Here is a 27,205-nt window from a genome sequence, read left to right as displayed (position 1 = left end):
AGTATTTATATATTACAAAAACTAAGAAAAAAAAAAAAAACAAAAAAAAACCCACCACTCCTACAGGCCAAATTCCCTGATGAATGTAGATTCAAAAATCATAAATAAAATATTTACAAATAGAATACAGACATACATCAGAGAGATTGCCCACCCTGACCAAGTTGATTTTATCCCCCAGATGAAGGTATGGTATAACATACATAAGTCAATAAATGTGATAAACCACCTAAGTGAACTTAAAAATAAAAATCACATTATCATTTCAATGGATGTCAAAAAAGCCTTTGACAAAGTCTATCATATCTTCATGATAAAAGTCCTAGAGAGAAGAGGACTAGAGAGAACATACATCAGCATATTAAAAAATATGTATGAGAACCAAAGCCAACATAATTCTAATAAGAAGGGAGATCAATACAGAAGGAGAGGGAGGTAAAACTAGTATTAAGGATATCTGAAAAAGCCATAAAGAATTATATTATTATTTATCTAACATTACATATAATACATAGAAGTCTCTTTCTATATGTGTGTATAGAGGGTTTAAATGAAAAATTTCCCAACTGGACATATGACGCAACCCTTGAGCCATAGATTGTCTAATAAAAACTTCAAGGCTAAGTATAAGAAGCCCTCCTGAGTTGTTGTCAGGGTTGTCCAAGAGACTCTCAAAACATTATAGGCTACAGATCTTGCCCTTGTTTGCTTCCCAAAGGTTTAAGGCAAGTCCCTATTGCTGAAGAAGCCATATAGGACTCAGAAGATTCAAACTGGATCTGACCTGAAAGTCTCTGCCTCCTGCATTAAGACCAGCTTCTGGTACCATGCAAGTTTCCAACGGAAGGAAGCAAACAAGAGTCCTAGCCTACTATAGTATCTATTAACTACAATAATGACTAGCATGGCATAAAACCCTAAGGGTGCAGTAGTGGCATGCATACTTTTGCACTAACCAGTAGCTCTCTAATTAGACTTAAGACCTACTCAACAAGAGTGAAATCATGCCTAGTACTGAGAACCTACCCACCAACCCAGGGCTAGTGACCACGGATCATGAAGGAGAACCTACAAACTTCTACTTTACTAAACCAGCATATTTCCTAACTTCATCCTAAATATTTATTCTTCTATCCACAGATGTGCATACTTCTCAACCCTCATCAATGAACTACCTCTGTGCCACAGACAGAGAATGTTACAGAAAAAGCACAACTGATCAAAATGCAGAGTTGTGGAGCTCAGTCCCAAGTGATATGTCTGTAATACAACTCCTGGACTAAAAGTTCAGGGAACTTTACAGAAGGGGTGACAGAAAGATTGTAATAGACAGGAAAAGGAAGTCTGCTGTGAGACTGTGTGTCTCTTCGAAAAATGTCAGGGTAGCTATGTCCACGAAATCTCATCAGAAGGACTGCCTAAACAAAACCCGAACAAGGACAACATGCTAACATGGAAGGAGAAAATCACATGGGGCTTCAACCATAAACAAACAACTACAGGCAACTAAGGAATGCTGAGAACAGGAGAAATCGTCCTCCCCGGAGAAGAGAACATCAACTGGCTAGCCACTACCAAGTGTTCTGCCCTGAAATCATATACATACAAGTATCATTGTATGGAAGGCGCTGGTTGTATTTACATATTTAGGTACACACACACATACACTGTAGTAGGAGAGAACAGGCCCTTTGTTCATCCCGCCCAGCTAGCTTACGCCTGAAATAACCACACAGAAATTGTATTAATTAAATTACTGCTTGGCCCATAAGATCTAGCCTCTTATTGGCTAACTCTCACATCTTGATCTAACCCATTTCTATTAATCTGTGTTCACCACAAGGTAGTGGCTTACTGGCATGAGTCTAACCAGCATCCGTCTTGGGCAGGCATCTTGCCACTCTGCCCTTCTTCCCAGCATTCAGTTCTGTCTGCTCCACCCACCTAAGGGCTGCCCTATCAAAAGGCCAAGGCAGTTTCTTTATTCAACCAATGAAAGCAATGCAAATACAGAAGGACCTCCTACACCAATACAGACACGTGCACACTTATACAATTAAATAAATAGAAGTCACGTATCTGAGAGAAAGCAAGGGGCTGCATGAAAAGGGTTAGAATGGAAAAGGGGGAAATGATGCAATGATGTAATTTAATAAAAAAAGAATTTCTGCCCAATAAGAGACCTGGCCTATCTAGATCTGTATTCCTATAACTTGGACCAGTGTCTCATGCCTATCAATCACTTTAAAAATTAGTATCATGGAAGTTTTTCATTAGCTACTTTTCTTATCTGTGTGATAAAATACCTTGATAAAACAAGTCAAGAGAAGATAGATTCATTACAGATTCTGGCTTAAAGGGATATCGTCCAGCAAGGAAGGGAATGCATGGAGGAGGAGTGGCACATGGCTACAGTGGTGAGTGGACCAGGGGACAGAGAAAGAGAAATCCACAGTGGCTTTTTTCTCCTTTTCTCTTTTTATTCAGCATGGGACACCAGCTCATAGGATTGTGCCATTCATATTCAGAGCAGGTCTGTAAGAGCCCCCAGAGTCATGCCCAAGGTGCACCTTAGTACTGTGCCTTGCTCTGCACCCTCCTCTTTTTTCAAGATAGTCTCACTATGTAGCCTTGGCTGGCTTGGAGCTTGTTCCAAAGAGGGGCTAGCCTCAAATTCACAGAGATTCACCTGCCTCTTCCTCCCAAGTGCTGAGATTAAAGGTGTGCACCACCACACTCTACTCTATGCTTTTCTTAATCCAATTAAGATGACAACAAAAATCAATCATCACTATTTTCAAACATCCACTGACATAGGGTTAAGAGTACAATGAACCACATGTATCAATACCTAGAGTCAACAAGTTCAATAATGTCCCATTTTTCTTTATTCCGCTCCTTCCCCTGGCTCTGTTACTTCAGCATTTAAGACAAATATTGAAACAATCACAGATATTTTAGTGTGCATGAATACTTTGAAAAATAATAACTACTATGACATTACCTCTCTAACAAAATTAAGTCCTTAATGTTTGCTGATTAAAATTTCCTCACCTATCACATTGCCTCTTAACAGATAGCTGCTGAGTTAGCAAATGGTGAAGAAATGAACCAAGTGCCTGACAGCACCCTTTCCAAAGCATGATGCTGCAGAAGGGCCTTGCTTTCCAAACCTTCAAAGATGGAGAGCCATCTCTGCAAGTACGACTTTATTCATCCAAATGAAATCCGAGAGGAAAACTCCTCCAAGTGTATTTATTTAACCACAGAAATGGTGATTCAACTTCCTTTTTTTTATTACTATAAGGATGTTCATAGCAAACTGATTCATACGAGCTAAGCATTGGAAACAACCCAAATGTGTATCAGCCACTGAGTAGAAAACCAAGCTGTTATATTCATACACTGTATTACTACTAAGCAATACAAAGAATGAAATACACAGTAATATGAATGAATATCACAAATATTATGCTGATTAAAAGGGTGCATATTTGGTTCCATCCACTTATAAAAAATTCTAGAGCAGGCAAAATTATCAGAGTAATCATTGTATGTATGTGTGAGGATTGACTGGGCAGGGGTATGGCAGAACTTCTCGGAGTGATGGTAATTTTTTTTAGCAGCTTTGATTACAGGCATGTATAATTTCCAAAGCTTGTTGAACTGTACACTTAAGATTTTTGCATGTTTCATATGCAAATTTTACTCACAAAAGAATACATATTTGGTGGCTATATACTGATGTTTGCTCTTTGTTTTTAAATGAATAGGAAAAAATAAGATGATCCAATGGAAAACAGAAGGAGGGTTGAACATAAGGACAGGAATGTGATAAAGCTGTACAATAAGATGTTAGTGGTAGAACCCAGGGTATTACAGCTACTTACAATTCTTCCAGCTCTGATAGTTGTTTGAAAGGTTTTCTAATGAAATGTGAGTTTGAAGAGATGGGAGGAAAGGGACGCTAGCCTGCTAGCACAGATGACCTGTTCCTTACATTCCTGCTAGCTGACTCTCCCAACTGAGATGATGAACTGACCTCCACTCCCAGTCCTTGTGTACACTGGTAGCTTCTTGGCCATATCCACAAGGATCTGCTTCTGGACCTCAGGTCTCTCTTCATTTTCATAGCGTTCCTTGTCTGTATAGGACAAGTGGAACTGGAAGCAAAACAGGCAAGGATTTACTTTCTCAGGTTCCCAGAAAGGATTAAAAGCAACCATAACTACCTAACTGAAAATATTTATTATCTGTCCTTGAACTCCAAATACCAATTTGTCTTATACATTTCTTTGGCTAAGAATCTTATGAGACAGGTGGCATTCTTTTTTAAATAACAAAAACCCCCAGAATGCTTCGACAAATTAAGTATCTTATTTATTGTTGCACTCAATCAACTTATAAGTAGCAAAGCTGGTCCTGAATGCACTAATGTAATTCCAATACTTACACGCTTTCCACTCCATTATACCATGTATGACGGTATATACAGTTGTGTAATACATTGCTGCCAGGATCCCATCAATGAGGAGGCAGACTTATTGAGTGTCAATTGCTTTTTCATAGGTTCATAATGCTGATGACACTTGCAGGAAGGCTGGATGAAACGGATTGTGATATTGCCTGCATAATTATAATTTTGCAAATGGGTAGAAATTTGGATACCCTCACTAGTTGGTACAGAATATTTTTTTTCCCAATTTAATGCTATATTTTGCTAATCTTGCCTAAGAAAGCCCAATTATTTTTTCCAAGTAATATGGATCTGAAAACTTTTCTTTAGTCTACACAAAAGGGTAGACAGAGGTGAAAAAGGAAAGGCTCTTTCGTGGGAATTTCTGGTTTAAACCTTATTATCATGAACATAAAATAGGAAATCACTTTGGAAAATTAGACATTCTTGATCTAAACTTTCACTCTATAAAATAAAGGAAATAATACATACTTCAGAAGATTGGTGCAAAATTGCTGGATAATAACAAGTAACTCAAAGTATCATTTAGAACTCCAATTATTAATTATTTAAATCTATTTGATATTCCAGTCATTTGAATTTTAATTCTTTTTTATTTTTAAAACAATCTTATTTTGCATACCAATCCCAGTTCCCTCTCCTTCCCATTCTCCCACTTCCCCCTACCCTCTTCCCACCCCACCCCCATCCATTCCTCAGAGAGGGTGAGGCCTCCCATGGGGAGTCAACAAAATCTGTCACATGACTTGAGACAGGATCAAGGTACTATATTGTACCGACTGTGCTTTCACTCAGTACATTCACAGCTACTAGTGATAATGAACATCTATTCATGACTTCATTGGGCCATTTGGGTATTCTCTTGAAACACCTATTTGAGTATTTTGTTCACTAGAATAATTAGGTTTTTAGTCAGTTTCCTTTGAGGATGAGGACTCTGATGGGTTGGTCATGGTCCAGTGAAGGCCACACATGCAAGAATATATGAGTAACATAAGCTATACTTGGTGGGTTTAATAAAAAGGGGAAATGAGTGAGTGGGTGGGTAGGTCAGGGATGATGGCTCTGGGAGGAATATGGGAGGTAGTAAATATGATCACACTTGTATGAAATTCACAAACAACTAACAAAAATGAAAAAAATCAGGTTGTCATTTTATGCTGAATTGTGGCAATGTTTCATATATTATAGATCCTACTTTTTGTTGAATATTTTTCTAACAATCTGTATCTTTCTTTCAGTCCTTTTATGGTATAGTTTGAGGGACAGAAGATCTTGGTAAGAGTGTGGATTTATACATCCAGTATGGAAAACTTATGTACGATTTCAAGTTAAATGCATGTCCACACTATGACCTAGCAATTCCACCCCTAGTTACATAGTCAACATAAATAAAAGGGTGTGAGTGAAACATGCATTTAAATATGCCAAAAGACATATACAAGAATGATCAGACTAGGTGTGTGCGTGTACATACATACATATGCACACACACACACTAAATAAATGTTAAAAAAATAAAAAGTGAATTTAAAATAGACCCATACCCAGGGTGCATTTATTGCCATTCTCAATCAGAGTGGGAATTAAATGGCCTCCTGAGGATATGTGGAAAGGCATTTGAAGCTGTCGCAATAAATATGGTACATTTATAAGCATTTAATTCTTAGCCCTGAGTTCTGCTGTGCACTAGGTAGATGCATCCTAATAAGAATGCCTTAAGTAAATATTATAAATTGATAAAAACAAAACCTCTTTATTTTGTTAAATACAATTATACTAACATGAAAATGCAATTTTTTTAGATTTTCATTTAAATTTTGATAATTGAACGTAGTGCCTTGTGGCAGTGCTTTAATCTTTGAGGTATCCGGTGACTGTGACTTTCTCACGGGACCCTGCGCTACTTAAAGGGCACAAGCAGAAGTTGTTTCCACTTAGATGTGATAAACACACTGTGGTCACTCAACAAATAGTTTAGAACAAGATGTCTGGCAGAGAGCATATTTCTGGCACTAACTAAGCCTTATTAAGGATTATAAAGCAGCGGGCTAATAAAAGCATTCTGGATGAGACAACTAATGACAGATTGGAATGTTGTGATCATTACACAAATTAATATTGTGGCTATTAAGTAGACCCAAAGAACTCTCCTTCCCTTTTTTACAAATTGAAAATGATAAAGATGTAGTCATAAGCATTAGGCATTTGCAGTACTTGATTAAAACCTACCATTATTTCATCAAGTTTAGGTCTATAAAATTCTCAGCCACTTAGCCTTTCTACTGACCTAAAAGCTTTCATACATAACATGAAGGGGATACTTAATTTTTATTAAGCTAAAATTAATATAACATGGTATTTTATTTATAAGGTACATTTTATACTGCACAATTTTGCAGCATTTAACTTATTCATGCTGTGGTGCAAATAAAACTACCTAGTTCCAAAACATTTAATCACTCCAAGAGGAAATCCTTTACTTACTAAGCTGTCATTTTTTTATTCCTTTATCTCTAGGCAGACTACAACCAGTATCTGCTGTATGGATCTCTGTCTATGAATTTGCCTTCAAAACCGTATGGCCTTGGGTGTTTGGTGTCTTTCAATTACCATATTTCAAGGTACATCTATGTTATATCATATGTCAGTACTGCATTCCCTTTTAAGCCAATGGTATTCTGGCATGTGTGCATATACAGTATACATACAGACATACTGATACACAAGGAAGACATACAATACTTCCTCCATCTATTTTTCCAAGGATGAATATTTGGAGTCGTTTCAATCTTTTGGCTATAGTGCTTACTGTTGCCATAAAGATTTGCAAATATGTATTTACTCGAATGCTCACTTTTAATTATTTGGAGTATATACCCATGAATGGAACTTTTGGGTCACATGGTAACTCCATATTTAACCTTATGAGAAAAAGTATAGGTATTTTGCATAGCAGATATACTGTTGTGGAATACTAGTTTAGGATGTGTTCCGTTCATTTATGATGTGAATATTTGTCTAATGATGCAAAAATGTGCTGCATTCTTTTATGTTGCAATTGTTTAACTCTGTGAAGCTGTGTTACTTTGCCTATCTAAAACACCTAATTGGTCTAATAAAGAGCTTAATGGCCAATAGCCAGGCAGGAGAGGGATAGGTGGGGCTGCCAGTCAGAGAGAATAAGTAGAAGGAGAAATCTAGGATCGAAAGAAGAGTGAGTATTGAGAAGAAGAGAAGGAAAAGAGGACACCAGGGGTCAGTCACACTGCCACACAGCCAGCCATGGACTAAGAAGGAAAGAAAGATATATAGAATAAAGAAAGGTAAAAAGCCCAGAGTCAAAATGTAGTTAAAGAGAAACAGAATAATCTGAGTTTCAAAAGCTGGCTAGAAACAAGTCAAGCTAAGGCCTGACATTCATAAGTAAGAATTAGTATCCATGTGTTATTTGGGAGCTGGGTAGCAATCCCCCCAAGAGAAAAACAACCTAACTACAATCTACCATTTTATATTTCTAGTCAAATTTGGAAGAATTGTGAATTCTTTGCAATCTTACCAATATATGCTATCTTTCATTCATTCATCTATTTATTCACTTAATGGTTTCCTTCTTGGTGGTTTTGGTGTCTAGATTTGTATTTCCTTAAATTAGTAGTGGTGCTCATGAACTTTTCATGTCCTTAATAGAAAATTGTATATATTATTTGGAGAGAAATAGCTAATTAAGACCATTCTGTATTTTACAATTGGGTTATCTTTAGTTGCTGAATTATAAGAATCTTTATGTATTCTGAGCACTGGATACAAGAGATGTATGAAAATACTTTAACACTTTGGGTGGTCTTCTTACTGTTTGGTTTATTTTCATTCTGCTAATTTTCTTGTCTTTCTTTTCTTTGATGTTTGGCTTTCTACTCTTCATTAAACAGTTCTCTAAAACATCAAAATAGATTATTGAGATGTTTATTCTTTTAAATGCGTTTCCAATCATAAATTTTCCTGCGAGTACTGCTTGATCCCCCCCTACAATTTTTATTATGCCGCGTCTCATTTTCATTACCCTCAAAGTATTCTTAATTTTTTCCTATAATTTCTTATTCAATCCATTGTTTCAGAGCATACTTAATGGTCAATGTGCAGAAAATAAGAGACTGCAGAATTCTCAGCCCTAAATGAACATCTGTATTACACCCTCATCTCCCAAGGCTCAGGGGTCACTGAAGAAGAGGGCACAGAAAGACTGTAAGAGCCTGTGTACAAGGGGATACACACATTAAAGCAGCAATCTCACACACTCAGACTGTGAAATCTAAAGACAGACAAAATCCCAGCTTGGAGAAAGGAGTGGAGTAAGAAGTCCTATCTGCAGCTGAGGAGATATTGGTAACTGATAGCTTCTAAGAGGGGGAAATCAGTTGTATGTAAGGGTGTGGCCCTTGGTAGGTTGAATACCTTCTAGTGAACACTCAAACACTAAGGAGTGGTGCATGGGTAACACAAATGGACCGGATGGCTTTTTTTAAAGTATGGGAGAGTATGAGGACACAAAGTTGGGTGGATAGGGGAAGGGGGAAGGGTCCGGGAGGTGCTGGGGTGGGAGTGAATACACTCAAAATGCAGTATATGGAATAGTCCAAGAATTAATAAAATTAATCATTCCCCCACACTTGTGAATTTGTAGCTTTGTCTTATTAATTTCTAGCTTTATCCCACTGTACTTAGAGAAAATACTTGGTATGGTTTCAATGTTTTAAATATATGAACTTCTTTGGTGGCCCAACAGATTGTCTATACTGGAAAATGTTCAATATGCAACTTGGAACAATGTATATTCTGCTATTTGGGGGGGTGTAGATTGCTTTATATGTATACTCCCAGATTCTTCATTTACTTTTGATCTTCTACTTATTCTATACACCACTGAAAATGTAGAATTGATGTCTTTTTAACTATGATTGCAGAACAGAATTTTCCCAGGTTTTGCTTCTATTTTTCAGGTTCATTTTTAAAATAGCTTTAACATATTGATGAACTGACTCTTTAAATTTTTTTGTGAGGCGGGAGATCGAATTCAACAACCTGCTAGTCAAATGCTCTACCACAGACCCATATTTAGCACATTGACCCATTTATCAATATATATCGTATTTCTTTTTCTCTTATGTTTGACTTAACTCTGTTAGAAATATTTGTGTTGTGATGGATCACAGAGCCTCACAGATACACTGATTTTCTGAGCAACAATCCCAGTCCCTCTCTTCCCTCCTTCCCTGCTCTTTCTTTCCTATGTAGTCTCATGTTTGAAATTAGCATAGATACCCGTGCTTTTTTTGATTAATATTTGCTTGTATTTTTCTAATCATTTATTGTCAACCTGTTTATGTCTTTGATACCAATGGTAACTCTATTGTAGATAGAACAAATATATTCTAACTAGACTGAAATCATGTATACATAATATATATGATATATATCATATACATATATACAATCTGATATCAATCTAGTTAATCTCAGGCTTTTATAATATATTTTCTTGAAATGGGCTCATTATGTAGCTCTAGCCATGGAACTCTCTATGTAGTGTATGCTGGACCCAAGTTCACAGACATATACCTACCTATGCTTTAGAGTACTGGTATTAAAGGTGTGTTCCATAATATTTTAAGTGTTATTTATTATTGTTTAAGATAAAGTCTTACTCTATATCCCAGGCTGGCCTCAAATTTGTGGCAATACTCCTAACTCAGCCTCTAGAATTCTGGGATTACAAGATAAGTGACCATGTCCAGAAATTTCAGTCTCTTAAATGGATAAATTAATGCATTTATATTTTAAGTATTTTGTAGAAAAGATACTAGCCATTTTGGCCCATTATTTTCTTTCTGTGTTACTATCTTTCTCTGGGCTTTAAATTTTTTCTTTTGTATTACTTTGGCCATGTAGGAAATACTATAAAATAATATTTTTCCTGTGTTAATAGTTTTGGTAAGCTCTCTCCCATTGTTTTTTTCTACTTCCAAATCTAATTTGTTTTAAAGCAATTACAGACAATAAATGCCTAAGGTAACCACTTTTCTGAATTCTTTCAAATACTGCAAGAAAAAAAGTGGATTCAAGGTAACACAGCTAAAATGGGTTGGATTAACTATTGAATTTTTATTAGCATTGCCCCTTCTAGTTTCTTGCTGAGTACTATTTTAAAATAATACAGTTTCTTTCTTTCTTTCTTTCTTTCTTTCTTTCTTTCTTTCTTTCTTTCTCCTTTTTTTTTTTCGACACAGGGTTTCTCTGTAGCTTTGGAGCCTGTCCTGGAACTCGCTCTATAGACCAGGCTGGCCTCTAACTCACAGAAACTCACCTATCTCTACCTCCCGAGTGCTGGGATTAAAGGCATGAGCCACCACCGCCTGGAAAAATAATACAATTTCATAGAACTGAACTAGATGAGGTCTCAAAATCAAAGTGGCAGAGACAAATCCCAGTTTTCTTGCTAACCCCATAATGGTTCCCTCAATCAAGATATCTCTTTCCTTGCTCTTATATATGTCCTTCTTCCATGATCAACCTAGATAGTAGGGAGGGCCTTGTACTTACTACAGGGCATGGTGCTTTGTCCTCTCTTAGGATTGGAGGGGAAGGGGCGGAAGGGTGTGTGGAGGGAGTGGAGGAGGGGAGGGAGTGGGAATTTGGAGTGGTATTTTTTAAAGTAATAAAATAATTAAAAAATCAAAGCAGCTTCTTGTTTTAATAAGATTTCCACTGCAGATAGTGGTATCCTAGTCTTAAAGATACCCAAGTCTGGTGAATTCACAAACTCCTTCAATAACCAATTCTACCCTTAATTCCTCTGAATGAATCCCTTACAGCTTTCCCTTAGCTGGGCTAGGTGGTATGCCACTATAGTCCTGGCTATTCAGGAGAGGTGAGACAGGGTCTCTGGAGGTTAGGAGTTCAAGGCCAGCTTGGGCAACACAGTGGGACCTTACTTGAAAAAACAAAGACAAAACAGCCTGAATTTCTTTTAATGGGAAGGGTTTTTTTTCTCCTTTTGTCCTGTTCTTGTATTGTTGTTATCTTTAGATTCTTTTGTTCTTAACTTTGTGAAGCAACAAATCCTCTTACCTTCTGGTTTGGCTGCTGTGGGAGTGTGAAGATAGACTTCCAGTAGGTCCATGCAAAGAACACAAAAATGGCATGATAGAGTAGGAGGTAGATAACTGAAATTCAAACAAAGTTTAAACTTGTAATCCATCTTCAGAGTTCAAAAGAATAAAACTAAGCGACAAATGTCTATCTTTTTCTCCTATTATATACTCAGTAGTATTATTATGAAATGTTGATTGCTACCATTTTCCCATGCAGAGATAAGAATACATGCAAAACACCAAATTTTGTACCAGAGATTTTCTGGAAATTATATCCTTTTAAAGCTGTCATGTGATTCTTCGAGTAAAGAGAGGAACTGGCCTTTGTGACAATATATGAGATGCTATTTTAGCCAGTTGTCATTATGTCTGTCACCATGGGTGCTAAAATACTACGATACAATTTGCACTTCATTAGAGTTTACAATATGCTTTTTAAAAAAATTTAATTAAGCATGCGCGTGCTTATGTGCGTGTGTGTGTGTGTGTGTGTGTGTGTGTGTGTGTGTGTGTGTGTGCTACAGCGCACATGTAGCATTCAGAGGACAACTTGTGAGGGTCAGTCCTCTCCTTCTGCATATGGGAATATTCCAGGGATAGAATGCAGTCCATCAACCTTGTCTGGCAGCACCTTTACACACTGAAGCATCTGGCCAGCCCAAAGCAGACTTTAATGTCACCTTATTTTATTCTCTCAGTAACATTGTTGAGAAAGATAATGGCAGAAGGCAGGTGATTATCTGTCAAAGATAGATAGTTCACTAATCAAGGACACACAGCCTGTAATGTAGTCTGGCATTAAATAAAGGACTACTGACTCTAAGCCCAAAGTCATTTTCAGTAGTTTCATTGACTACACAGTTAGAAAGCATAAGCTGTGCCTCTAAAACAGATGAACGCATGACTGCCCATCTTCTCATACTTTTTGCCTTTTATACAGCTCAGTTTTTGGTATTCTCCACCGAGCTGGTTACAAGACAGAAAGTCACTTCAGTGTTTCATTCCAAGCCCTTGAATGGCATGGTCTTAATTCAGTCCATTAAAGAGACTCAAGAGAATGAAATAATTCAAGACCTAATTAGCAAGGTTCAGCCTCTCCTTTAGCTACGCTTTCAGTCCCAGTCTCTTAATACAAGACCTTTTAGGTGGGAGGTGATGAAATCTCATTTTAAAATTCCAGAAACACAGAGTAAAAGACAAATGTGTACTCCACATATGCATCTCACTTCTTGCCTGTTCATGTCAATGATGTGAATTAGTCTAGATTTTCTCATGTTTAAATATTTATATAAATACATGCACACAATAAACATATCATCTCTACAACATCTAAAATTTAATTGTCTTTTTTGTGAAATGTTAAAGTTCATACATTTTGAAATTTGAGGTAGAGAAAATTAGATAGTGAAATTTCCGTCTTTTTCAGTTTCAGTCTATGTCAACAACCAATGTTATAAGCCGTGACCTCAGATTTTATATTTCTAAAATAACCCAGTGTACTTTGCCATACATAGAGAAGTAGGCTGTACACAGTGTTTTGCAACATATTTCTTTTTGACTTCATTTGGAAATCATTTCACATTATATAACTTGGAAAGAGTGAACTTTCTCTTTCCTAAATAAGTCTCAGTGAAGTGACCAGCCCTAAATGGGACCCCTGTATCATTTTCCCCTTTCTGCCAAGGCTGAGGGACTGTGGGGGGGGGGCGGTGCAGAAAGATTTTAAGAGTCAAAGTTGGGGAGGATGTCTCCAAAATATTGTTTTCTGGACACAGAAAACTATTGAATATAAGAACTCACAGAGGCTGCAACTGCATAAGACAGGCACAAGATTAAGCCATCCAAAATCCCAGCATGTACCAGGGAGAGGTCCAACAGGTCCCACCACTTAGCTGAGGGGCTACTGGCAGTTGCTGGCTGCTGAAGGAGCAAAAGTCAATTTTCTTTAGGAATGTGGTCCTTGATAGACGTGTTCATGTTGCAATGGGTGACCCTAAACTCATGAGCACCCAGGTAGTAAAGATTATACTCAGCTTCTTTAAAAGAGTACATGAACATGAAAGGAAAGATTGGAAAGTGGTATAAAAAGTTGGAACGGGAGGCAGATTTTATCGAAACACATTGTATTCATTATAAAATTCTCAAGCAATAAAAAGTTGCATGGATTCTGTTGCAAAGATGTCCTATATAATCTACTGAACCAGACTGTCTTTATTATAAATTTGAATTTTGCTTTCTCTTGCTAGTACAAATAGTGATTCCATTAATATTTTATATACATGTTATCTGCATATGTATAAAGAACATCTATAAAATTAACCAGATGGTAGTGATGCACACCTTTACTTGGGAAGCAGAAGCAGGTGGATCTCTGAGGTTGAGGCTAGTTTAAGGTCTACAGAGTGAGTTCCAGAACAGCCAAGGATACACAGAGAAACCCTGTCTCAAAATTCAAAACAAAAAAAAAACATTTGTAGAATCAATTTCCTTATTTGGAATTGTCAGGTCAAAAGATATGCCTCTTTCTTATTGTTTCTTTTATTTTTGATATTATAATATATTTACATTTCCCCCTTCCCTTTTCTCCCTCCAAACCATATACCCTTCCTTGCTCTCATTCAAATTCATGTCCTCTCTTTCATTAATTGTTGCTACATGCATGTATTAGTAAAACTTAAAAATTTATTTACATTCTTATCACTAATAAATAAGAGTATTTCTTTCTCCACAGTATAGCTTTTGTAAAGAACACATTTTTTAAAATCCGACTAATACTTCAAAATATTCTCTTTAACATGTTATTCTTTGCCATTATGGTTTTGTTTCTATCTTAGTGAGAAGGGATGCATTCATTCATGTTAATTCAGAATGGAATCGGAGTATGGAATCCTTGGTTTCAAAGACATCAGAATAAGATAATTTTATGTTTATATTGTCACCATGAACTTCAATGGTAATGAGATTAAACCAGTTTGGTTACATGAACAGATGAAAGTATTCTAAGTGTATTTATCATATCTTTTATTTCAAATGATTGAGATGGAAAATGTGGCACTTTAACTTGGTCCAAGTTCTATTACACATTAATACTTGGCTTAGCTACGGAATTGGAAACAGCTGCATCTCATTCCTCTATCAAAGGATTAATATGGTGTGGATTCTTTTTGATAGATAGAAAATAAGAGATTGTGAGGCTAAATAACAAAGACACAGTTATTCAGTAGATTGATAAAATAGGGACTATTCTGTATATTTTGTAACAATCTTAGAGAGTTGAAGGAGACTATAGCAACCATCTAGTTCAGCCTCGTCAATTAGATATGTAACTGAGATCCAGAGAAGGTAAGTGATTCAATCAAGGTTACCCATGGAGGGTATGGAAGCAATGGAATCAGAATTGGGGTTTCCTCACTTCCAGTCCAGAGCTCCATACTTAGAGCAGTAAATATCAAATTAGCAGTGTGCAAGGTGGTTGAGATGGCCCAGTGGGTAAAGGCATCTATCAAGTCTAATGCCTTGAACTGTATCCTCGAGACCCAGGTGACAGAAGAAGAGAACCAACTCGTACAGGCTTTCTTCTAATATCCACATTCTCAGTATGACACACGTGCGTGAGTGCATGCATGTGCGCGCGCACACACACACACACACACACACACACACACACACACACTACATTAAAATACTTAACAAAAATTCAGCATATATGCTTTACCAAAGACTGAACCAGTGTCTGAATTATAAAGTGCAAGAATTTAGCAACCCACCCTCAGGTCATTCTAAAGAACCAGGGGGACACTGCCTTTAGGCCATCTAGTTGTCCAGCCTACCATTTCAAGGAGAAAGATTGCTCCAGATACCTGGCAGACAATAACTTCATCTCAGCCAGTGCTTTGAAGTGACTCTTGTTGAAATACAGAGAGAACTCACGAGTCTTACATTTATGCATCCCTCTGTGCAGACAATGCTCCTGAGCTTTGTTCTCGAATATGTGCCAGTCTAGTTCTTTCTGCATTAAAAACATGCGGCATATTTCTCTCTTGTACCCCTTTCTCTTTGGCTATTCCTTGAGACAAGTTCTCACATGTAGTTCAAGCTGGTCTGAAACTCACTACATAGCTAAGAGTGGTCTTGAACTCTTGGCAATTTTCCTGCCTCACCCTCCTATGTGTTGGAATTACAGACACAAGTCACCACATCCGGTAGGCGTACTTTTGTATAATTAATTTTTGTGTCTAGAATACCCATCCTTGTAAACCACAGGGACACTGAATCTTTTAAAAATATGATTGCTCCAGGGGGGTTTCAAATCACTAGAGAAATCAAATGGCTTATGAACAACCCTGAGCTGTCACTTCGCACTGACATTGAAATGAAATGGGAAAACATCTTTTATTCCTTCAGAAAACAGGCACAGTGCAGTCCTTCACTTATCTGGCAGTGATTAGTTGTAGGGCATCAGAAGCTACTGGAGTTAGGGTTACAGCATGAAAACCCAAAGTCTTTCAAGTGCTGTTTTTTCTTTCCTTTCATCAGATGCAGAAGTTTGCAAGATGACCAGGCTGTGGCCAAATGCCAAAGGAAAAATTCCTTTAAGCATGCAGTTGTTCTGCATTTCATCACTGTGTTGTAATGTGAAAAGCCCATTATGGGAACAGCTTCTGAAACGAGAATGACTGCTTAAGCACTTTCCCTAAAATAATGCTTCATAAACACCTTAATAAAAATTATGGAAGCTAAAATTGCATGCTGGAAATAGCATTAAAAAGTTGTTATTAGCAACATCTTTGGACAGTAGGCTGCCTGATCTGTTCTGCTCTTAGGAGGTAGTGGGAAATGTGTGTGTGTTTGTGTGTGTCAGGGGTGGAGACTTGTGCAGACATTCTTGTATGCTTAAAAATGGATGGCATAGACAGTTGTGAACGCAGCAATATGAGAAGCAAGGTGAGAAAGTAAAGCAGCCTCCCTCCACATTCTCAGACATACAAATACCAAAGCTGTTACCGTGGCAATTATCTAACATACCTTTTCTTTTTTCTTCTTTAAAAGCTATTGTTAGAGACTCTTTAGTTTAAAAAGAGATTATTTTCTGTAACATCTTTCAGACCAGTTGATGACTAAAAGCATTTGTGTTGGTAGTGAGGGAAAATTGGGAGCGAGGAGTATCTTGCAATTATGCACTGTAATTCAAATAGGAACAGCAGTTGTAGATCTGGCAATTGAGCGTCCTTATTAAAATCCCCACTTTGGCTCAGGATAGAAACCCTCAGATTATGATAAGGGGGAAATTTGCCAGCTAGGCAGTTACAGCTGCGTTTGAGCAGAGCACGGAACAATGCGGTGTTGCTGCTGATGTTAAACACATTGCCTTACTTTGCTTGCACTGCCTTGTGAACTCCAGCAGAGCTGGATCTTGTGTGGCGGACATTTGCAGTAGTGAGAATGAGGAAGGAGTCCCAGAGTTTCTTTTGCACAGGTTCTGAGAACATGTGATGAAAATTGAAGAATTATTCATATGTTATTTCCATGGTTTAGCTAACCCTAACATTTGAATTTTTATCAGTTGGTTCCAGGGTTTAGCTAATTAACCCCTAGGAGTTTCTCTGATAGTGGTATAATGTTCTAGTGACATGTGGCACTATATTTTGAAGAGCATAGTTTCTTTTTCATTAGTGTCAACTTCAAAAGTTAGGCTTTCATCCAGAGTATACTAATTACCCACTAGGCATCTACTGCTCATCAATTTTATATAAACCTTTTAGAAAGCTGGCTATGTTACCAACTCTTTTAAAAAAGATTTATGCATTTTATGTGTATGCTCACCACATGTGTGCTATGCCCGAGGAGGCCAGAAGGAAACATCCCAGCTCCAGGAACTGTAGTTACGGTTGGTTGTGAGCCACCAAGTGGGTGCTGGGTATTGAACCTGGGTCCTCTGTAATAGAATATTATTTTCAGGTGTGTTAGGCTAGCAACAGGTGCTGTCAGAGTTCCTGATCGTGCCTAGCTAACGAGGGGCGACCACGCAATGCCAACGGAACAGAATGACTGGATGCTGAGAGGGTAAATAAGTTTTTCAGCTATTGCTAAATTAAATGAGTCTTCCCTATCCCTTTCACCAGACTCCCGGCATCTGTGTTTGTTGGCACTGGGGAGATGGCTCTCTTGGTAAATGTGCGATGCAGTTGCCCAAGCATAAGTGCCTATAATCCCAGCATGTCTACAGTATGGTAGGTTGAGACAGGATATCCAACAGTTCACGGACCAGCTAGTCTGTTTCTTTTTAAAGATTTATTTTATTTTACATGTTATGTGTGTTCCTGAGTATATGGATGTATGTGTACTACATGCATGCAGGTACCCTAGAGACCAGAAGTGATCATCTAGAACTGGAGTTACTGTGAGTGACAAAATGTGGGTGCTGGGAACCAAACCCGAGTCCTCTGTAATAGTAGCAGCAGATGCCTTTTTATCACCAAGGCATCTCTCCATCCCACCGGCTAACATATGGTTAATGTAGCATAAGAGACCTTGTCTCAACAAGGTGGAAAGGTGAGAACCAACAGCTGAAATTTGTCTCTGGTCTCAACAGGTGTGCTGTGGTACACATGAGACCACAGGCACATACATATATACCCCAAAGACTCTAACACAAAACAAAGCTGTCACAAAACAAAGCATTCCCTCCGAATTATGTGCCCTTGAGAAGCTAGTTAACCATAATATGTACATAAAAATACACATGTATGCAATATGTACAAAATTTGTTTAAGTGTGTCAAAATTTATAATATGCACACAAAAAGGCTTCTCACACAAGGTTTTTATGTGGACTACTTTTTTAAATGCATGGATACATTTGACATTTTTGAATAAGTTTTGAATTTGTTCTCCTTTTTTCTTAACTCTTGGTGGTTTATATTCTAAGAAATGCTAATAAAAATTACACAGACTTTAGGGGCAGAGACACCATGGTTTGCTAAAAATGAAGAAAATGGTTTGCTTCTAGTTCTCTACTTGATGTCTAGCCAATATTTCATTGATTCATTCATGTTGGGTATACAGAAGTAAACAGGGCTAATCTTTTGGCTAACAGTATTTGGCTTCCCTCATAGCTCAAAATAGATAACTGGGGTATCATTATTCCACACTGTCAGGAATATTCACAGCAGACTTTAAAGGAAGCAGATTACCTGTTGTCTACATGGTGGCTGGGGGTTTATGGATCAATTCTCTCCGGCCAGAGAAGTGACAGGAACGCTACGAATCACAGGTTGGTTCCCTTAGAATGTATTATATTTTGTTGTTGCAATCTATAACTCTATCTCAGTAACATGATGCTGACTTGATTTTAGTCTCATAAAATTCCGAAGTTTTAAAGCATCTGGGATGTTATTTGGCACAACAGTCTAGAAGACACACATCTGCTTTACAACACCTTTAATAACCAGTTGTCTAGCTTTTGTTTGACGATGTGAAGCAATATGGAATCAATCAACTCCTAGGGGGTCAGTGCATATTATTGCTGGAAAACTCTGTCAAAGTTATTTTTCTCATACAGAAATATGCTTCCTGGCAACATCCTCCCATTGATCTTAATTTTGCTGTAAGGAAAGGAAAACAGATTTGTTTAAAAACTGAGGCCTGTACCCAGACATTTAAAGATCCTTCACAACTCAATAAATTGGGCAAAAGACTTAACCAGATACTTCCCAAAAGAAGAGTTAGATGGCAATGAGATGTGAAGATACTCGCCAGGAGCCATCATTACAGAGCTACAAATTAAAGTCACAAGAAGACATTGCTTTATGCACCACAGAATGATAAAAACAAAGCTGCAAATGAGGAACAGTGACAGCAAGGATTTAGAGCAATCAGCATTGCTATATACATTGACAGGGAAGTCAAAAAGTCAGAACCATAGATGTAAACACTCTGACAGCTCTTTAGCCAGTTAAACATATCACATGAGTCCCAAAATCTACTCCTTAGTATTTACCAAGAGAAATTAAGACATTCTCAAAGTTATATGTATATTTCTTTCACTTTTTAAAAACTGGTTCTGGAAATTTTAGCACATGGCAGACACACACTCTACCACTGAGCTATGTCCTCAGCCCTTTACCTGTATATTTTGATCAGCTGTATTCAAAGTAACTCAGAACTGTAAGGAATCCAAATGCACCTGAATTAGTGAATGAAAGACTCAATTGTGGTACAGCTGAAATGTGCACTACTAATTGACAAAAGAAACTATTCATATGTACAGTGACAGGGAGAAATCCTAAAACTCTATACTACTACAAGATACAACGATAAGGGACAAAAAAGAAAATCAGTGGTACAGGGTGAGAGGGCTGTTTGCTAATGGGGTAGATGGACTAATTTGAGATAATGTTAATAGTTTATACTTTAATTATGGTGGTATTTACATCATTAGCATATTCGTTAAAGGTCATTAATATGACTACTTAAAATTGCTGTCTCCCTGTTTTTATACACTATATCTTCAATAAATCTGACAAAACCAGAAAGCAAAGAGGTCTAAAAATGAGGCTCTTCCTTGAATTTTTTAATTATAGATTTTTTGACATTAATCAAAATAAACAACAATTCTAATTTTCCAGACTAAATTTTAGTATTCAGGCATCTGTACTGGCCTGCCTTTGGGGCCCTGACAGGATACGTCCTCACCTGCAGCCACTAAGAGTAACTTTTGCACATTTGCTAAAGCCCACCTCCTGTCTCCCCCAACTCCCGCTACTCTTGTCCCCGGGGACCAGTCTCTGCTCCCACCTCTCTCTTCCCCACACCTTCTCTGTCTTTTCTCTCTCCTCTACTAATAAACCTTCTATGTGAGCTCTGTTGCATGGCGTCATTTATCTTTATGGCATTTAAAAATAAATCACAACACTAATATCTTTATTTTTCTTGATAGCTAATATTCAAATACATTGAGCACTCAAGACTGTAGAATTGCAGTGTTGATGGTACAGCATTTCATTCAGTGATTCACTGTAGCAATTTTTTATTCTCTCTCTCTCTCTTTTTGATGAAATGGCTTCTTTCTTTTTTCTTCTTTTCTTTTTTTTTTTTTTTTTTGAGAGACTTATGTAGCCCTGGCTGGTCTGAAACTCACTATGCATAACAGGCTACCCTTGAACGCACAGAAATCTGACTCTGTCTCCTGAGTTCTGGGATTAAAGGTATGCATCAACATGCCCTACCGCATTCCTCATCTTGAATCAATAGATATCTTCATCATAAAGCAATCTCATATAAGGGGAGATAATTACAGGGGCATGTTCAACAGTCATGAGCATATAATAGTTTCAGACTAGAAAGAGAAGAGCCAAATCATGAGGAAATCATCACTTTAGAAATTACATACATTTACATGTCTCTAACCAAGAGAAATGCCCAAATGTCAAGGGCCAAAATTATCTTTAAATAAAAATAAGGGTCAATGTGATGGATCAGTGGGTAAAGGCACTTGCTACCAAGCCTGATGGCTTAGTTTGTGTGGTAAAAAAAAAAAAAGTAGAGTTAACTCCTACACATTGTCTTCTGACTTCCACACCTGTGATGTGGAACATGTTCATCACCCCAATACACACACACACACACACACACACACACACACGCACTCATTTTTAAAATATATAACTTTAAAAAATTTAAAATGTCGCCGGGCGGTGGTGGCGCACGCCTTTAATCCCAGCACTTGGGAGGCAGAGGCAGGCGGATCTCTGTGAGTTCGAGACCAGCCTGGTCTACAGAGCTAGTTCCAGGACAGGCTCCAAAGCCACAGAGAAACCCTGTCTCGAAAAACCAAAAAAAAAAAAATTTAAAATGTATCTGGTCTACAATAGACAATGCTGAACCTTGCTCCATCCTTAATCCTACTATTATTTCTAAGGTCTTATGCTTTCTACTTCAAACATTCCTATATTGTTTGCACTTTCTGAGGTTCTAGTGTTTGTTATGATAGAGAACAACAATAAACTTTAATTTTTAAGTTCTTTGTGGTGGATTTATCAAATGAATAGACCCATATTAAATATTACTCTAAAGATCATTTAAAACATACTTGCATGGGAAGCGAATCATGCCTCCCACCTGGGAACTCCAGGAAGTACAAAGACAATACAGTGACCATGGCCTGTGCCCTGCTCGGTGCTATGGGAAGTGAATATATAGGTGATGGAGTGAGTGATGGGAGATAAAGAAATGAACGACTAGGTATTGGAGAAATGGAAGGTGGTTGATGTGGGATTCCCCTATGTAGGCCATGAATATGTTTTTATTACCATTGGTTAATAAAAAAGCTGTTTTGGCCAATGGCTTAGCAGAGCAAAGCCAGGCAGTAAATTTGAACAGAGATATAGAGACAGAGCAGGCAGAGTCAAGGAGATGCCATGTAGCTGCCAAAGCAGACAGATGCTGGAACCTTGCCCAGTAAGCCATGGCCTCGTGGTGATATACAGATTAATAGGAATGGGTTTATTTAAGACATAAGAGCTAAGTAGAAATATGCTTGGGTCATTGACCAAATAGTATTGTAATTAATAAAGTTTCTGTGTGATTATTCAGGTTTGGGTGACTGGGAAAAAAAATGAACAGCAGTCTCTGTTTACAAAATGGCACCTAACACGGGGGCAACATCCACATAAAAACCGAGAGAGCTTAGGAAGGAATTCTAGATACAAAAGTAGGCAGAGCTTCTTGGTACCCACATTTTTTTTTCAGATAGACTCTGTTGGCTGGCACTTAGACTTTGTTTGAGGAAAAGCTCCTTTAAGAAAAGTCTTCCTGACTCAGTGTTAGGAGCAAAAAATTGCATGGCTTCTTTAAGACTCTGCTTCTTGGTTCATGTTATCAGAACAAACTCTGGCTCCTTAGGAAGATTTTGCACTTAAATAGGGTTTGTGAACAGCATGCTACTAGTTGCTTAATGGTGACATGGACCTGCTGCATCACTGGAGTTGGGATGGTGAGCATGTTCCACAGAGCTGGTGGTGAATGTACCTCCACCATGTTGGACTGGGAGGGGCCAAAAGGCAAAGCAGCCTTAGTCCTAGCTATACTGCTTAGCATTTTAAAAGGTGCTCCTGGTCAGAAAATGATTGCAGATATGTAATAAAGACAAATTCAAACAGAAATAAAACTCTGAATGTGTTATAGTGTATTTAAAAAATGTGTTTAGGCTTGGAGAGAGAAGAAAAGGTATAGACAGTTATAAAGAGAAATAAATAGTTTTAAAAAATAAAGCAAAGTCTTTAAAGAGACAGATTAAAGGAGTAAATAAAAATAAGCAATGTAAAAATGGAAAAAAGAGTCTGGATTATGCATATTATTGTATTTTCCTTGAATTTTTTGACAGCAGAGAGACTTTTTTCTTCTGGGGGTTGCTAAGTTAAACCAACATAAAGGCATCTTGATTTCAAATTTTGAGTCCAAGAATATGTTACTCTGGAAAAGAGGTTTTGTTTCCACAGGTGAAGGGAATCTGTGGATTCTGTCCAGGTTAATGTGGTTTGATGGAACAAGACCCCATGAAAGGTTTCCATGAACCTTTACAAATACTGCATCCAACAAACAGCAGGAAACAATCTGAAGTAAGCAATGCCCAAATTCTCAAAAGTATTGTTTATAATATTTGTTTTCATATAAAGGGTGATATGATATAGAGATAAATACTTTGCATTGATATGTATCTTGGTTTATTGATACAAATTTAAGGTAGATTTTGTCACACTGTGTATATGTATCTCTGCTCTTGTTTAAGGTATTGTGTTTGTGCAGCTCATTTACAATGTAATGTATAATTAAAAATACAGGTTAGTAGTGATCTACAATAATAAAATTTTTAGTCATGTTAGGTTTTCTGGATATACAGACATATATTTCAGTTATATAATCTTCAGCACTCCAAAGACCTATAGAATATGACATTTTAAAGGTTTTAAGAGCATATATTTTACTCAATAGTGAAACATATCTGCATCTGTCAGCACCAATTATTTCAGAGGGGTTGATGGTCATTGAAAAGGATCCTTATGGAGCTTGTAAGCTATTTGGGCAAGAAACTGCTCTTGTCAGGACTGCTTGATGGTATGCTGTTTGAATGAACATGCAGGACCCACAGAAAAGCTTGCTGAACTTGCCTAAAGATGAGACAGAATTTCAGGGTTCCTACTTCACAGAAGAAACTGCCAGACATTCTGCAGGATACAGAAGAAAGTAACTGACAAACTGCCAACCTAGGCAAAACAGTTTTCTAAATTTCCTGCTTCATGGAAAAATCTGCCAGATACCATGGGCTTATAGGCTGAAGATGGATGCCCCAATGTTGCAGAGGATCTTTGGGTGACTGTCTGATGTAGGAGTGTCTTCTTTCTATGTGTTGCTTTCATTGGTTAATTAATAAAGAAACTGCTAGGTCAGAACATAGGTAGGTGGAGTAGACAGAACAGAATGCTGGGAAGAAGGGAAGTGAGTCAGACGCCATAGCTCTCTTGTCCGAGATGGAGGCAAGGTTAGAATCTTCCAGGTAAGCCACCACCTTGTGGTGCTATACACATTAATAGAAATGGGTTCATCAAGATGTGAGAGTTAGCCAATAAGAGGGTGAAACTAATGGACCAGGCAGTGTTTAAATGAATACTGTTTCCGTGTAATTATTTTGGGGAAAGCTAGCCAGTGGCTGGGAGCCAAGCAGTGGGAAGCAGCCCACCGCTCCTTCTACAACTGTCCAGGCAGCGAGATATCTCTGTCATTCTAGAACTTCGGAAGTTGCTTACAATGCACTTCCTGTTTACTTAGGTAATATTATATTTTTCTGGGGCCTTTGAAGAGCTGAAGACAGATAGTTAAAGTTTTCCTTAGTTATGATAAAGGATAAATTAGATACAAAACTTTAGACTCATGAAAATAGGAGAGATGAAAGAGTATTTTCCTTAATTTGCCAACTACAAATAGACTAAATATTGTAATTGTAATTCTTGTTTGATACCTGTTTTGTTAAATGCAATTTTACTATGTTAAAGTTAAAACCTTCTTTTTTATTTAGACAGTAAAAGGGAGATGATGTGGGACTCCGCTCTGCATGCTATGATTATGTTTATTTAACACTGGTTAATAAAGAAGCTGTTTCGGCCAATGCTTAGCAGAGTAAAGCCAGGCAGAAAATCTGAACAGAGACAGAGAGAGAGTAGGCGGGTCAAGAAGACACCATGTAGCTGTTGAAGGAGACAGATGCTAGAATCTTGCCCAGTAAGTCACAGCCTCATGGCAATACACAGTTTAAAAGAAATGGGTTAATTTAGGACATAAGAACTAGCGAGAAATATGCTTGAGTCATTGACCAAACAGTGTTTAATTAATATAGTTTCTGTGTGACTATTTGGTCTGGGTGGCTGGGAAATGAACGAAATGCAGTCTCTGTTTACAATCCGGGGGAGGTGGGGTTTGTGCACTAACAAGTGAAGGAAACTGGAGATGCAAAAGTGGTTGATGTTCTTGCTCCTTGGGAAAAGGTGAATCACATTGCCCATCAATAGAGCTGGTAACAAATACAAGTGCTAGTGGTCTTATGCCTTCTTCTTTTGAGAAAACCGACCAGTTTTGGGGAGTCACTGTGACTCCCAAAGCTACACTCTAACCCAGGAAGAAGAACAGTACCTGCAGAATGGAGACTCACAACTGACGGTACGTGTCCTTCTGTATTTATTTCTCATCATTGGCTTATCTGGCAATCTCTCTAGTTGGTTGTGGTGGCAATTCAACCATGAAACTGGATGGCTCTGTGTTGAATTATAGTTTTACCATGCTGTGTCTAACTTTGGCCAGAAATTTATTTCGTTTGGAAGCTCCAGGTTGGACAAAGACTTGGGGACTCCAAAGGCCCCACCTGCCACCATACAGTGTGGGCAGGAAGAATACACACAGAGACCCTGCTTGTGGCATGAGCGACTACAATGTATAACAATGGGGTAGAGAGATGGGAGAGAAAGAGAAATGGAACAGCTTGAGCACTATGAAGAAAGGTGATCTGGAGATGCAAGATGGAAAGGAACAGTCTGATGTGAGCAGACTGTGGAGCCACCTGAGGTCATGGTGAAGTCCCAGTCTAGGCTACCTCTGACCATGTCTGGGTCCATGGCTGTGCAGCAGCAAGGGTCTGTGTCAATGCCCATGGCCCACACCACCACCAAAAGCCATGTGGATGTCCCGGATCTGGACTGCTGCCTGGGACCATGTTGATATCCAAGGGTTTCACAGAGTTGATTTGGCCCCTCACTGGCTGCCGCATGTGGGAAATCTACCTTTTCTAATTGCCTGGGCAGCCCAGTAGAGGTGACCCATTAGTGAGGACAGGTAAGCCACCCCCACGGGTGTGAGAGCTGGCCCCACTTCTCATCTGCCATGCAGTGGTGTGGGCAAGGGAGAGATTTGCTCACCCTTTTGTCCACTGTGGCAAGCATGACTGCTGGCCCTGGAATGATGAGAGTGGGAAAGTGGGCTATGAACCCCACCTGGGTAGGATAGAACTGGGCCTGGTGGTGTGGGTGTAGATGAACCAGCCCCAAGGGCATGACAGCAGGAGAACTGGCCACATCCCTTGCTCCTTACTGCACAGGGTGAACTAGCCAGGGTAGTGCTAGAGAGTTCACCTAGGTGGTGAGAATGGGAGAGAGCAGTCAGGCTGACCAACCCCAGCTATCACCCAGGCCCAGAACTAGTGCAATAAATTTGCCCAACTGAACATGGTAAATATCCCATCTGTGAACTGGTAGACATGTGAAGGGGCTGGTTCTTCAGATCCAAAACTATGGGAATCACCCTGACACAGGTCAACAACAAGATATCCAAGAGGAATTCCAGTGAAGGTCCTGTATAGCATAGCAGAAGCCAGAGGCCTCAAAGCAGGCCAACAACTCATTTCAACGAACAATTGCAAGTAAAGATGTACTGACTAAAGAGTATACTGTGTGGAAATCTGAAACACAGCCTGCTACCATACAGAGAGGATCAAGAGATGAGTTATCAGCCATCCGGAAGGACACCCCACTCTCTAGGCCCTCCATACTAGGACAAAACCCTAGCCCCCTCCCCCATCTGCCTTGGCTTCTTTAGCCCGCCAGCAGGTGAGTTTCCTGCAGACAGGCTGCTCCAAAACCCCTGAGACACAGACAGTGACAGTACAGAGCAGACCAAGAACAGTTCCCAAGAAACAGACAGCCACTGCAAGGATTGAACCCAGATGCAAAGACACTGCCAGCATCAATTGAAGAAAGAGGTGTGTAGGCGCCAATGCAAGAATTCATCCAGCAACCTAAAAACAACATGGTAACACCAGAACCCAGTAGTCATACAACAGGAAGACTTGATCATCCTATCCCAGAAGAAGCAGAAAAAAAACCTATTTTAAATGTAACTTTATGAAGATGATAAAGACCTTTAAAGAGGAAATGAAAAAATCCCTTGAAGAAATGAAGAAAAAGAAAAACAAAAAATTGGAAGAAATCAACAAATCTTTTCAAGGAACACAAGAAAACCAAGAAAAGACAATCAAA

General features: G+C 38.4%; 2 protein-coding genes across 3 annotated transcripts in view; one reads left to right on the top strand and one right to left on the bottom strand.

The window, feature by feature from the left end:
* Nucleotides 1-27,205, bottom strand: part of Zdhhc15 (zinc finger DHHC-type containing 15) — a 100,776-nt gene that overhangs the window by 48,374 nt on the left and 25,197 nt on the right. Inside the window, exons 3-4 of the mRNA XM_005369709.3 lie at nucleotides 11,606-11,700; nucleotides 4,043-4,163 (exon numbers count right to left, since the gene is read on the bottom strand). Of these exons, the coding sequence (XP_005369766.1) occupies nucleotides 4,043-4,163; nucleotides 11,606-11,700 (216 nt within the window). The remainder of the gene's footprint in view (nucleotides 1-4,042; nucleotides 4,164-11,605; nucleotides 11,701-27,205) is intronic.
* Nucleotides 1-27,205, top strand: part of Uprt (uracil phosphoribosyltransferase homolog) — a 154,642-nt gene that overhangs the window by 109,216 nt on the left and 18,221 nt on the right. The window contains exon 7 of one of the 2 annotated variants that reach the window (XM_026777342.1): nucleotides 3,077-4,036. The exons of the other annotated variant lie outside the window; for it this stretch is intronic. Within the exon in view, the coding sequence (XP_026633143.1) occupies nucleotides 3,077-3,087 (11 nt within the window). The 3' untranslated portion in view covers nucleotides 3,088-4,036. Of the gene's footprint in view, nucleotides 1-3,076; nucleotides 4,037-27,205 lie in introns of those variants that run through there. 2 annotated transcript variants of the gene reach the window in all.

This window comes from Microtus ochrogaster, unplaced genomic scaffold (genome assembly GCF_000317375.1).
Source record: "Microtus ochrogaster isolate Prairie Vole_2 unplaced genomic scaffold, MicOch1.0 UNK57, whole genome shotgun sequence".
NCBI lineage: Eukaryota > Metazoa > Chordata > Mammalia > Rodentia > Cricetidae > Microtus > Microtus ochrogaster.
Note: the sequence above shows the minus strand (reverse complement) of the source record. Positions and strands in the feature narration are given on the sequence as shown.